Source organism: Lacerta agilis, chromosome Z (genome assembly GCF_009819535.1).
Source record: "Lacerta agilis isolate rLacAgi1 chromosome Z, rLacAgi1.pri, whole genome shotgun sequence".
NCBI classification, from domain to species: domain Eukaryota; kingdom Metazoa; phylum Chordata; class Lepidosauria; order Squamata; family Lacertidae; genus Lacerta; species Lacerta agilis.
This window is the reverse complement of record NC_046331.1, coordinates 358,711-373,299: the sequence shown is the minus strand read 5'-3', so window position 1 is coordinate 373,299 and position 14,589 is coordinate 358,711. Positions and strand designations below refer to the sequence as shown.

The window sequence follows — 14,589 nt, the reverse complement described above, 5'->3', positions numbered from 1 at the left end:
GCGGTTTTTGCGTTTCCCGGGCCTAACCCGTATCGAGATCTCTCCCCTAGAGAGGTGCCAAACGTGAATGGTGCGCGGCGTGGCGGGGGGTCGGTCGAATTGCAAGGTCGGAGGGGGGGGGCGTGCTGGCTGTGGCCGCCATGCTGGGAACCGCCCGTGAGACGGGCTTGGAAATTCTGTGAACAAGAGAACCCACTGTGTGCGAATCGGGGAGAGAGAGAGGCCCCCCCACCCAATTCAAAGACCGACCACAACCTGGAGAATCTTTCATAGAATCGTAGAGTTGGAAGAGACCACAAGGGCCATGCAGCCAAGCAGGAAAAAGGGCGAAGGGTGAGTTTGGAGGGGGGGGGCACCCGAAAACGACCATATTTTTCCATGTATGGGACTAGTTTTTCTCCCCTAAAAGATGTCCAAAATTAGGGGGGGAGGTGTCATACATGGATAAATCTCCCCCTCCATTTTCTTATATCCGAGTCCCCCCAGATAAGGGGCGTCTTCCCCCTTTTAAAGGCTGTAGGGCCGCCTCTCTGTTTGCCCCCGTTTTCTTTTGCAGGTGGGGGGGGGGCAGTCTAGGCAGCCACCTGGCCCATAGCTGTCATTTAAAAAGGGAAATTCCCTTATTCCGAATATCCACGGCACTCCAGATGTTTTGGGAATACAGTGACCTGTTAGCTAGCGGTGATGGGAGTTGTAGTCCCAAAACATCAGGAGCGCCGAGTTTGGAAGGGACGCCTGGGTTGAACGGCTGATGGGTCTGGAGTGCCAAGGGGCACCACAAAGAGGTGTATCTGAAGGCAGCCCTGTTTAGGGAAGTTTTTAATCTGTGATATTTTAAATGTATTTTAATATTTGAAATAAAATTTTAACATTTAAATGTGTTTTAAAATTGGGAAGCTACCCAGGGCGGCTGGGGAGACCCAGCCAGATGGGCGGGGCAGAAATAATAAATTATTATCAGTATTAGATAATAATAATGATAATAAATTATTATCATTATTAGCCAATAATAATGATAATTATTATTATTAGCCAATAATAATGATAATTATTATTAGCCAATAATAATGATAGTTATTATTATTAGCCAATAATAATGATAGTTATTAGCCAATAATAATGATAATAATTTATTATTATTATTAGCCAATAATAATGATAGTTATTATTATTAGCCAATAATAATGATAGTTATTAGCCAATAATAATGATAATAATTTATTATTATTATTAGATAATAATAATGATAATAATTTATTATTATCTCAGGTGGGCAGCCTGGCACTTGGCACATCTCTAGGGGAGAGCAGATCCCGGCCTCCCGCGGAACGGCAGGCTGCCACGGCAGAATGAACCCTTTGCGGGCGCAGGTCGGGAGAGGAGCGCAGGTTGAGAGGAGCGCGGCGCCCTCTCCTTGAGGTAGTCTGAAGTCGCCGGCCCCGGCTTGGTTAAAAAATTAAAAAATAAAGAAGTCTAAGCCTAAAAAAAACAAAACACTGTTAACAAACATCTTCACATTCTGTAAACCGGGAGAGGAGGGCCGCATTCGGACGGAACGGCGCGTGTGCGGGGTTGAAGATCATACATTCAACTTTGTCGTGAAATAAATATCATAGGGAGAGAGTCAAGAGGAGGAGGGAGAAACGAGAGAACCCCACAAGTATTCCTGCGGCGGCAGCCGGGCTACCCATTGCCCGGCTGCAGCGGTTCCGTCGGCTGGCGCGTCCCTCCAACCGCGGCTCACTCTTTGCCGGCGCTGGACTTGCAGGAGTGCAGAACGGCCTTGAAGAGGAGGGGCAGCTGCTCCAGGGGGACGCCGACCATTTTCCCTGCCGAGAGAAGAACGCAAGCTCAGTTAGGTGCCCCGTCTTAGGCACCCGGCACCGTCTCGCCGGACGCTCTGGTTCTCTCCCGCTTGGACTACTGCCATGCGCTCAACGTGGGGCTACCTAGGAAGGTGATCCAGAAACTGCAACTACGGTATATTCTGGCATATAAGACTACTTTTTAATCCAGGAAAAATCATCTCAAAAGTTGGGGGTCGTCTTATACGCCGGGTGGAAAATCTGTGGCCGAGTATATCTCAAACTCTGTATTTTAACTGGAAAAGTTGGGGTCGTCTTATACGCCGGTATATACGGTAATCCAGAATGCGGCGACTGGGAGTGGCCGCCGAGACCATACATTGAAAACCTACCGTATTTTTCGCTCCATAAGATGCACTTTTTTCCTCCTGAAAAGTAAGGGGAAATATCTATGCGTCTTATGGAGCGCATGGTGGTCCCTGGAGCTGAATTGCCCAGGGGCCAAAACAGGATTGTGCTTTTTATTTTACAAAGAGAAAAGGGGGTGTTGAAAGGACCCCGCTCAGCAGCTGATCAGCAAGAGAGATAAGAGTCCCAGCTCCCTTTCCATTGTTGAATGTGCTGCAGAGGGAGGTTGTTTGTTTCCCCAGCGACATGGGACAGGCTGATTAGATTATCTGTCTGGAAACTGTAGAAATGGCTCCCTTTCCTTCAGAAGCTGCAGAAATGTGAGTTGAACCCCATAAAAAATGGGGTTCTCCTCTTTGCTTTTTCCCCTTTGCAAAAGGAGCTTTGCTTTTCTCCCTTTGCCAAAAAAGCTGCAAAACTTTTAGCTGATCCTCAAAAAAACAGGGCTTTTCCCTTTGCAAAAAAGCTGCGAAACTTTTAGCTGATCCTCAAAAAAACAGGGCTTTTCCCTTTGCAAAAAAGCTGCAAAACTTTTAGCTGATCCTCAGAAAAACAGGGCTTTGCATCTATTAGTTTCACCTTTTAAGTTGAATTACTGAAAGAAATGAACCTTTCCACGGCATTCTAATTTTTCGAGTTTCGCCTGTACATAAATAGACTTTTCCAGGATATTCTAATTTTTCAAGTTTCACCTCCTTCCAAGATTTATGACCATGGAGACAGTCTCACCTGCAACGCGCGAGGCAGTGGAACCAGAACGGCCTTGGAGAGTCTCACCTGCAATGTATCGGATCTCCGGCAAACACATCATCAGATCGGGGAAGCGGTTCGGCTGATGGGGGTACTTGAACTCCATGAAATCTTGGCAGACGTACCAACACCGCTTGTTCAGCTGCTCCAGCTGGGAGGTGTTTGTCAGGCCTCGGATATCTGAGCAGAAGAAGGAGAAGAAGAAGAAGAGGGGTTTGGATTTGATATCCGGCTTTATCGCTCCCCGAAGGAGTCTCCAAGCGGCTCACATTCTCCTTTTCCTTCCTCCCCCACAACAAAGGTCTCTGCGAGGGGAGTGGGGCTGAGAGACTTCAGAGAAGTGGGGCTAGCCCAACGTCACCCAGCAGCTGCGTGTGGAAGAGCGGAGACGCAAACCCAGTTCACCAGATTACGAGTCCACCGCTCTTAACCACTACACCACACTGGCTTAAGGGACGCGAACCCGGTTCACCAGATTACGAGTCCGCCGCTCTTAACCACTACACCACACTGCCCCCGCCGCTCACCTTGGTTGAGGAAGTTGATGGCTTTCATGCAGGCGTACTCCTCCTTGCTGACCTTGAGCTGGCTGAACTTGCGGTAGAGGTAGATAAGCCGTTCCATCACCTCCATCCCTTCTTCGCTGAACCTGCAGAGGGGAGGCGGGCAGGGAGACTGGCGTCAGGCGAGCCCTCCGGGAGCTATCCCAGATCCCGTTCCCAAACCGCCCGGAGACCTCCGTGTGTAGGACGGTATTAAATAAGGTCTTAATAAAAACACACGTTCTACTCGTGTAAAAAAACTGGCGATTCCCAGACCGTCCGCAGGCAGGACTGAGAAGGCGATTAGGCCGGATCCTAGGTTGCCTACCCTTGCTCTACTTACCGTTCCAAGTCGCAACCGCAGCAAACCCGGAAGCAACCGGCAGGTTTGCCACCGTTCGCGCCCGTGCAGGGAATCGCCGTTCGCACATGCACAGAGGCGGGCAATCGCCGCCTGCGCACAACCCGGAGCTGATTATGAAGCGTCTCCACCCCCATCGTTCAGCCCGGACACCGAGATCCAGCGCCGAGGGCCTTCTGTCGGTTCCCTCACTGCGAGAAGCAAAGCTACAGGGGACCAGGCAGAGGGCCTTCTCGGTGGTGGCGCCCTCCCACCAGATGTCCAAGAGAAAAACAACTCCCAGGTGTCCAAGAGATCTGCCCGGACACAGAGATCCAGCGCCGGGGGCCTTCTGGCCATTCCCTCATTACGAGAAGCAAAGCTACAGGGAACCAGGCAGAGGGCCTTCTCGGTGGTGGCGCCCTCCCATTAGACGTCAAGGGAATAAACAAGGGAAAATACCTGAAGGCAGCCCCGTTTAGGGAAGTTTTTAAACCGTGGTATTTTAAATGTTTTTTAATATTTGATGGAAGCCGTCCAGAGTGGCTGGGGAGACCCGGCCAGATGGGCGGGGTACAAACAACAAATTGTTATAAGAGGTTCCACTGTGTAATTTCCCCGTCTTGATACTTTCCCGGGCCGCGTCCCGGCACGGCCCCGGACGCGAAACAAGCGGGCCTCACCTGTGCAGCTCGTCGTCGGAGGGGGAGTACTTTGCAGTGACGTCGGCCAGGTCGCCGAAGATCTGCTTGCCGTAGACGGTGAGCGAGGAGAGGAGGACCAGCTCCTGCCAGGTGGAGCTGAGGAGGCAGGTGTAGTCCTTGATGGAGAGCTCCCCAAAGAAGGGCAACTTCTTCACCCAGGAGATCTGGCGGAAGAGCAGCTCGTCGGCCAGGCGGCACAGCAGCGCAAAGAGCTCCGACTGGGTCACTTTGTACCTGCGGGGGGGGGGGGGAGAGAACGGTTCAGGGGCGAGGGCCAAACCGAGAGGCGGCTATGGGCCTGCCTGCTGACATCGTGGCTACATTCGCAGTCCCCCCTCCAATTTACAGTATTTTTCGCTCCATAAGGCGCACTGGACCATAGGGAGGAAACAAGAAATTTTTTCCCCCTGGTTTTCCTCTCCTAAAAGCCCTGTTTTTTTTTTAGGATCAGCTCAAAGTTTTGCAGCTTTTTTTGCAAAGGGAAAAGCCCTGGTTTTTTGAGGATCAGCTCAAAGTTTTGCAGCTTTTTTGCAAAGGGAAAAGCCCTGTTTTTTTGAGGATCAGCTGAAAGTTTTGCAGCTTTTTTGCAATGGGAAAAGCCCTGTTTTTTTGAGGATCAGCTCAAAGTTTTGCAGCTTTTTTTGCAAAGGGAAATGCCCTTTTTTTTGAGGATCAGCTAAAAGTTTTGCAGCTTTTTTAGCAAAGGGAAAAACCCTGTTTTTTGAGGATCAGCTCACAGTTTTGCAGCTTTTTTAGCAAAGGGAAAAACCCTGTTTTTTTGAGGATCAGCTAAAGATTTTGCAGCTTTTTTTGCAAAGGGAAAAACCCTGTTTTTTTGAGGATCAGCTAAGTTTTGCAGCTTTTTTTGCAAAGGGGGAAAAACAAAGCTCCTTTTGCAAAGGGGGAAAAGCAAAGAGGAAATGCCCCGTTTTTATGGGGTTCAATTCCCATTTCTGCAGCTTCTGAAGGAAAGGGAGCCTTTTCTGCAGTTTCCAGACAGATAATCTAATCAGCCAGTCCCATGTCGCTGGGGAAACAAACAACCTCCCTCTGCAGCACATTCAACAATGGAGGGCGGGGCTGAAAGGGAGCCGGGACTCTTATCTCTCTCCCGATCTCTTGCTGATCAGCTGCTGAGCGGGGTCCTTTCAACACCCCCTTTTCTCTTTGTAAAATAAAAAACACGATCCTCTTTTGGCCCCTGGGCAATTCAGCTCCAGGGACCACCATTCGCTGCCTAAGACGCACAGATATTCCCCCTTATTTTTCAGGAGGGAAAAAAGTGCGTCTTATGGAGCAAAAAATACGGTATATAGCTGAGCTGGAAAGCAGTCCCCCCCATTTATATGGCCGAGCTGGAGAAGAGCAGACCCCCCACCCCCGAGTCTCCCCACAGCTCCGTTCTGTGGGCAGAAAGGGGCCGCCACTCACCCGTCTTCGATGAGCATCGGGGTGCCGAGGGGGTCCAGGTCCTCGGCCGAGACCAGCTGGCTGATGAGGTGGCCGTGGGCTTGCGGGTCGAGGCTTCGGGGTTGCGGGGGCAGCAGGGCCGAGTGAGCCGGGCAGCTCAGAAGGTGCGGGAGGTACTGGTAGGGGGCCGGAACCGGCGCCCCCATATATTGATCCCTGAGTGCAGTGAATCCGTTCAGCTCGACGGATCTGCTAGAAGAGGCAAGGCGGGGGTTGAGAGGCGGGGAGGCGGAAGAGGAGGCGGGTGTCAAAGCTTCCACGACTCGCCATGGAATGCCTTGATGGATTGATTTCTTGAATCGATATATTTTCCTATGCAAGTGGCGGTCAAAATTGGCCCTCCAGCTGTTTTGGGACTGCCATTCCCATCATCCCTGACCACTGGTCCTGTTAGATAGGGTTGATGGGAGTTGTAGCCCCAAAACAGCTGAAGGGCCACGTTTGGCCATCACTGCCCTATACGATTCGCGAAACAAATTCAAATATAAAACGGCATTTATATTCGGCGTTGGCCAAAATATAATAACCCCCCTAAAAACCCACATCATCATCATCACTATTATTATTATTATTAACATCATAATTACTACCACCCTAAACCCGCGGATCTCAGCGCGGTTCACAGAATAAAATCAAGATATAAAACCACAAAATACCTAATAAAAACAAAAACAGCCCAATAGCCCCCAAAAGCCTCACTTTATTTATCTATTTTATTATTATTATTATTAGCAATAGTAATTAATCTATATACTGCCCTATACCTACAGATCTCAGGGCGGTTCACAGAATAAAATCAAGATATAAAACCACAAAAAACCTAATAAAAACAAAAACAGCCCAATAGCCCCCAAAACCCCACTTTATTTATCTATTTTATTATTATTATTATTAGCAATAGTAATTAATCTATATACTGCCCTATACCTACAGATCTCAGGGCGGTTCACAGAATAAAATCAAGATATAAAACCACAAAATATCTAATAAAAACAATCCAATAGCCCTCCCCGAAAAAACCACTTTGTTTCTCTATTTATTATTATTATTAGTAATAATTAATCTATATACCGCCCTATACCCACTTACCTCAGGGTGGTTCACAGAATAAAATCAAGATATAAAACCACACTATACCTAATAAAAACAAAAACAACCCAATAGCCCCCCCACCAAAACCCACCACTTTATTTATATATAAATTAAATAAATGTTATTGATAATCAACATGCAGATGCCGCCCCAGTAGGATCGACCGGGCCCGAATGCGAGAACCGGCTCCCGACCCCCATTCCCCTGCCCCCCCCCACCATGAAGACGGAGTGGAGACGGGCGAGGGCTGGTTGCTCTCCGACACCCCGTTGCCGGGGGAGCTGTTGTCGCTGTCTCCGTTGTTGCTCCACGAGATGTTGGCCTCGCCTTCAAATTCCTGTCCGGACATGATCCTCTCAATCTCCTCCTCGGAGATCTGCGGGGGAAGGGGGGGGAGAAGGAGAGGAGGGACGTGCACGCAACCCGGACGGCGGTTAAGCCCGCCCGCCCGCCTCCCGGGGTCGAGTGGGCTCCTCCTGCTCTTTCGGCAGTCGGTTCCAGCGGGTTTTTATTCCGGCTGCTTGGCCGCAACTGCCTTGCAACGTCCTTAACAACATCCCGAGTTTTTGCCTGCCACTTATCTACAAATAACATACACACACTCTCTCTCTACATATATACTGGCGTATAAGACTACTTTTTAATCCAGGAAAATCTTCTCCAAAGTCGGGGGTCGTCTTATACGCCGGGTGGAGAATCTGCGGTCGAGTATATCTCAAACTCTGTATTTTAACGGGGAAAGTTGGGGGTCGTCTTATATGCCCAGTCGTCTTATACGCCGGAAAATACGGTATATATATACACCCACCCACACACTGTATTTTTCAGTCTATAAGACGCCCCCATGTATAATACGAAACCTTATTTGAGGGGCTCCGATTTAAGAAAATGGGGGTGATGGCCCCTGTGTATGACACTCTCAAATTTTGAACTTTATTTTTTATTGGGGGAGGGAACCAAGTCTTATACATGGAAAAATATTGTTTTGCTGCAACAGCCTTGCAACGTCCCTGAGGGTAACCGCACGAGTTTTTTCTGCCGGGAGCTGGCTGCATTGGGGGCCACTTATCTGCAAATTTATATATGAATGAGAGATATTTGAGATTTTATATAGATATAAACGCTTTCCCGCTAGCATGGGGATAAAAACACAGAACGGAAATGACCTCCCTTTCATAGAAATTAATTCCCTCCCCTGATTGCGCCCAAAAGCACAGACTCCCTTTAACTCAGCATAAAGGAGGCAGCTGGGCCAGCTCTCCGGGGACGCCCGTGACCCGGAATCTGCAGCCGTGCCTTGCGGAGAAACCGCGGCGTGGCTTGTCGGAGAGCGAGACCGGAGCCTCCCCAAAGTGGCCATTGCGCATTCCTGCGGCAACCCCCCGCCCCCGGGAAAAACGCCGCGGCCCAGTGAGAGCCTTTGGGGCGTCCTTCCTCGGTCTGGGCCTGAACTGCCTGGAGTTTTGCAGGTGGATCGGCGAGAAAGTGTAATCCAGGGTAGGGTTGGTGCTCTCCTGCGGCCCTCCAGATGTTTGGGCCTACAACTCCCATGATCCCTAGCTAAAGGGACCAGTGGTCAGGGAATGATGGGAATTGTAGTCCCAAAACGGCTGGAGGGCCGAAGGTTGGGGGTGCCTGCTCTAGAGTTCCGGCAGAAACCAACGGCCGGGAGACACCTGCCTCTGCGGCTCGCGCCCCAGGCACCTCGGCGGGCAGCTCACCTGGACAGGTCCGATGCTCTTGTTCCTGCCTCCGGGCATGCCATCTTCGCGGATCGCTTGAAAAACAAGAAGGCAGCAAGAGCAGGTGGTTAGGGAATCCCCCGAAACCCGAGAGTTACGGGCGCCGTTCTTTTGCTCCGGTTTCTCTCCCGAGGATCCGTTGGCCGGATTACCTGAAATCCGGGAATTACGGGCCCTGTGCTTGTTGGCCTTTCCCTTCGGCGCCTCTGAGCGCCATTTTGACTTTTTTTTTACAATTAAAAATAAATAGAAATTTATTTTCAGTTTCCAAAAACGGACAAAAGGCGCACGTTGCAGTCACGGGCTTCCAATGCAAATGCGTATTAGGCTTTCCCTCCCCCCTTTTGTGGTTCCTTATCCATTTAAATCAGGTATCCCCAACCTTCGGCCCTCCAGATGTTTTGGCACTACAATTCCCATCATCCCTGACCACTGGTCCTGTTAGCTAGGGATCATGGGAGTTGTAGGCCAAAACATCTGGAGGGCCGCAGGTTGGGGGTGCCTGATTTAAATCGGATTCAAATTTTTAACACTGCATTTTCCCAACAAATGAAACTGCTCTGTAGAAAACACAACTTGAAAAAAAGAGACCATGCATGTGTTTTTGTAAACTAAGAAATCTTTAATAAATATGATTTTTTTAAATAAAAAAACTGCATTTTCCACTTTACATATTGGACTTCCCCCCCCTTTTGTGGTTTCTTACCTCACTTAAATCTTAATTTAAGTTTTTAACATTGCATTTTCCACTTTGATCCGTTTTTAAATCATTCCACAATTAATCTTGGTAATACTTTTAACTGCTCGCTTGAGGCTGAGGCTAGCAATGCACTTGGTCGCATACTGTGACTTTTCAAATATTCCACAAGCGTTCCCCACTCCTTAATAAATTCTCTTCCCTCTTGGTCTCCCACTGCACCTGTTAATTTTGCCATTTCTGCATAATCCATAAATAGGGGCATCCTGTTCTATACCTGCCGACATTTCTCCCCTGAAAACAGGGACATCCTATTGCAGACCTGCCGACATTTCTCCCCTGAAAATAAGGACATCCTATTGCAGACCTGCCGACATTTCTCCCCTGAAAATAGGAACACCCTGTTCTATACCTGCCGACGTTTCTCCCCTGAAAATAGGAACATCCTGTTCTATAGCTGCCGACGTTTCTCCCCCCCAAAATAGGGACATCCTATTCCATACATGCCAACGTTTCTCCCCTGAAAATAGGGACATCCTGTTCCATACCTGCCGACACTTCTCCCCTGAAAATAGGGACATCCTGTTCCATACCTGCCAACATTTCTCCCCTGAAAATAGGGACATCCTGTTCTATACCTGCCGACGTTTCTCCCCTGAAAATAGGAACATCCTGTTCTATACCTGCCGACGTTTCTCCCCTGAAAATAGGAACATCCTATTGCATACCTGCCGACATTTCTCCCCTGAAAATAGGGACATCCTGTTCCATACCTGCCGACATTTCTCCTCTGAAAATAGGGACATCCTATTGCATACCTGCCGACGTTTCTCCCCTGAAAATAGGGACATCCTGTTCTATACCTGCCGACGTTTCTCCCCTGAAAATAGGAACATCCTATTGCAGACCTGCCGACATTTCTCCCCTGAAAATAGGGACATCCCATTGCATACCTGCCGACGTTTCTCCCCTGAAAATAGGGACATCCTGTTCTATACCTGCCGATGTTTCTCCCCTGAAAATAGGAACATCCTGTTCTATACCTGCCGACGTTTCTCCCCTGAAAAGAGGAACATCCTATTGCAGACCTGCCGACATTTCTCCCCTGAAAATAGGAACATCCTGGTCTATACCTGCCGACATTTCTCCCCTGAAAACAGGGACATCCTATTGCAGACCTGCCGACATTTCTCCCCTGAAAATAGGAACATCCTGGTCTATACCTGCCGACGTTTCTCCCCTGAAAAGAGGAACATCCTATTCCATACCTGCCGACATTTCTCCCCTGAAAATAGGGACATCCTGTTCCATACCTGCCAACATTTCTCCCCTGAAAATAGGGACATCCTGTTCCATACCTGCCAACATTTCTCCCCTGAAAATAGGGACATCCTGTTCTATACCTGCCGACATTTCTCCCCTGAAAATAGGGACATCCTGTTCTATACCTGCCGACATTTCTCCCCTGAAAATAGGGACATCCTATTGCAGACCTGCCGACATTTCTCCCCTGAAAATAGGGACATCCTATTGCAGACCTGCCGACATTTCTCCCCTGAAAACAGGGACATCCTATTGCAGACCTGTCGACGTTTCTCCCCTGAAAATAGGAACATCCTGTTCTATACCTGCCGACATTTCTCCCCTGAAAATAGGGACATTTCCTCCTCGATAAGGGAGAATGTGGGCTGAGAGATCTCTCCAACTGCGGGGACCTCAGGTTGGCCGGCAGCGAGGGATTGACTTCCTCCTCGATTGGGAAACTCGGAGAACGTGCGCCGAGCTACCTCCGACCCCGGCCCGGCCCCCGCGACAATGCCCGAGAGGGTACCTTTCCGGTTCATCCCCATCTGCAGGCACTTCAGCAGGCGGCAGTACTGGCAGCGGTTGCGCTGCTTGCGGGACATGACGCAGTTCTTGTCGCGGCTGCACCGGTAGACCCTCTTGTTGCAGATGCTGCGCTTGAAGAAGCCCTTGCAGCCCTCGCAGGAGATGATGCCGTAGTGCAGGCCCGTGGCACGGTCGCTGCAGATCAGGCAGGTGCGCTGGTCGGCCCGCTCGCCTGCGGAGAGGGTGAGGAAACGGCAGCGGGTGAGACGCGGGGGCAAGGGGGAGGCCTCCATTGTTGAATGTGCTGCAGAGGGAGGTTGTTTGTTTCCCCAGCGACATGGGACTGGCTGATTAGATTATCTGTCTCGAAAATGTAGAAAAGGCTCCCTTTCCTTTAGAAGCTGCAGAAATGGGAGTTGAACCCCATAAAAACGGGGCTTTCCCTCTTTGCTTCCCCCCTTTGCAAAAGGAGCTTTGCTTTTTCCCCTTTGCAAAAAAGCTGAAAAACCATTAGCTGATCCTCAAAAAAACAGGGCTTTCCCTTTGCAACAAAAACTGCAAAACCTTTAGCTGATCCTCAAAAAAACCAACACAAAAAAAACCAGGGCTTTTCCCATTGCAACAAAAAACTGCAAAACTTTTAGCTGATCCTCAAAAAAAACAGGGCTTTCCCTTTGCAACAAAAACCGCAAAACTTTTAGCTGATCCTCAATAAAACAGGACTTTCCCTTTGCAACAAAAACTGCAAAACTTTTAGCTGATCCTCAAAAAACCAGGGCTTTCCCTTTGCAACAAAAACTGCAAAACTTTTAGCTGATCCTCAATAAAACAGGGCTTTCCCTTTGCAACAAAACCTGCAAAACATTTAGCTGATCCTCAAAAAACCAGGGCTTTCCCTTTGCAAAAAAACCCTGCAAAACTTTTAGCTGATCCTCAAAAAAAAGGGCTTTCCCATTGCAACAAAAACTGCAAAACTTTTAGCTGATCCTCAATAAAACAAGGCTTTTTGAGGAGGAAAACCAGAAAAAATATATTTTTTCCTTGTTTCCTCCTCTAAAAACGAGGTGCGCCCTATGGAGCAAAAAATACGGTACATGAATGAACGCTTTCACGTCCTACGGTATTTCTATATATCCCGTTATATTACAGAGTTGTCTGTTGTTGTTGTTGCTTTAATCAAGATCAGGCTTAACTGCCCGCCTTGCTTTTCACTACAATTCTAGTCTGGTCTGTGTCATTTTACTAGCTGGTCAGGGCTTCCAATTGTGGTCTGGCGGAAGGTCCGGGCTCCATCCCGGAGAAGGACCCCTTTTAACTCTTATTACATATATATTCACAAACACACACAAACATACGTGTATGTGTATATGTGGAAATCCCTGGTTCTCCCGGGCAAGAGAGGAAAAAGGTACTCACTGCCGGCGTTCAAGGGGAGCACGGAGGAAGGCGAGTTCATCGGTTCAACATCCGTAGCTGGGAAGAGAAGGGAGGCAGGGTTGGAAATGCTGTTCCAATAATAACAATAATAATAATAATAATTCCAGTTACAGGTAGGTAGCCGCGTTGGTCTGCCATAGTCAAAACAAAATAAAAAATTTCCTTAAGACCAACTAAGTTTGTTCTTGGGATGAGCTTTCGTGTGCATGCAAAACAAAATAAAAAATAAAAAAATCTCCTTCCAGTAGCACCTTAAGAGACCAACTCAGTTTGTTCTTGGTATGAGCTTTCGTGTGCATGCAAAACAAAATAAAATTAAAAAAAATCTCCTTCCAGTAGCACCTTAAGAGACCAACTCAGTTTGTTCTTGGTATGAGCTTTCGTGTGCATGCAAAACAAAATTAAAAATTAAACCCTTAGAGACCAACTCAGTTTGTTCTTGGTATGAGCTTTCGAGAAGTGTGCCTGCACACGAAAGCTCATAGCAAGAACAAACTTAGTTGGTCTCTAAGGTGCTACTGGAAGGAATTTTTTTGTTTTGTTTTTAATAATAATAATAATAATAATAATAATAATATTAATAATATTATTATTTATACCCTGCCCATCTGGCTGCGTTTCCCCAGCCACTCTGGGCGGTTCCCAACAGAATATAGTGGTACCTCTTGCTAAGTACTTAATTCGTTCCGGAGGTCCGTTCTTAACCTGAAATTGTTCTTAACCTGAAGCACCACTTTAGCCAATGGGACGTCCCGCTGGGCCGCCAGAGCATGATTTCTGTTCTTAAGCTGAAGCGTTATTTCTGGCTTAGCGGAGTCCGTAACCTGAAGTGTATGTAACCCGAGGTACCTCTGTATTAAAAACACGGTAAAACATCATCTTAAGATTTAGTGTCAGAAAATAACGTAGTCCTGGACACAGCAGAGTTAACCGCAGGTTTTCTGGAAGCTTCTGGCTGTTGAGCATTAACTGGACAGCACAACGCAGGAACTCAGCAAACTCACTTGGATAACTATATACAGTATTTATTGAAGCAACTAGTATCCATAAGTTACTATGTACAGACTTTACAAAGAAAAGAAACAAAACATAAAACTCTCCTCTCCGTCTCTCTCTCTCAACCTTCAGTACACCACTAACAACCAACCACACAGCTCTCACACAGAGCTCATTCTTTAGGAACTCATTGACCAATCACAGGTCGTTGCTAAGGGTCTGGAGAGAGAGCAAACTGGTAATTGCTACAGAGGTGATAAGCTGACTTTCTGCACGTAGGCACTTTGAAATCTCTAACACATCAAACATTAAAGACTTCCCTAAAGAGGGCTGCCTTTGGATGTCTTATTTTTTTTAAAAATAAAAAATAAAAAATTTGGGAGTCTGACGGAGGCAGGGATACCAAAAGCAGATGTAGCAGCACTGAAGAGAGTATAATAGTAACAGTAAGAACAATATATCTATATTCCTCCTAGCTATTTAAATTCTGTCTGTCTTGACTTTTACTTCCAACAACAACACATCGACAGGTGAAACTCGAAAAATTAGAATATCGTGGAAAGGTTCATTTCTTTCAGTAATTCAACTTAAAAGGTGAAACTGATAGATGAGATAGACTCATGACATGCCAAGCGAGATATGTCAAGCCTTTATTTGTTATAATTGTGATGATTATGGCGTACAGCTGATGAGAACCCCAACGTAACAAATTCAACTTTGGGGTTCTCATCAGCTGTATGCCATAAGCATCACAATTATAACAAGCAAAGGCTTGA

At 47.7% G+C, this 14,589-nt stretch overlaps 1 protein-coding gene across 1 annotated transcript; it reads right to left on the bottom strand.

The window, feature by feature from the left end:
* Positions 1–1,725: 1,725 nt before the first annotated feature.
* On the bottom strand, positions 1,726–12,851 carry NR6A1 (nuclear receptor subfamily 6 group A member 1). Its single transcript, XM_033138067.1, has 9 exons — positions 12,797–12,851; positions 11,382–11,612; positions 8,833–8,888; positions 7,330–7,487; positions 5,981–6,211; positions 4,529–4,783; positions 3,491–3,612; positions 2,991–3,143; positions 1,726–1,829 (listed from the first exon to the last, which is right to left on the bottom strand). Exons 1-9 carry the CDS (start codon positions 12,834–12,836, stop codon positions 1,741–1,743), a joined length of 1,335 nt encoding a protein of 444 aa, XP_032993958.1. The 5' UTR covers positions 12,837–12,851; the 3' UTR covers positions 1,726–1,740.
* Positions 12,852–14,589: the final 1,738 nt, after the last annotated feature.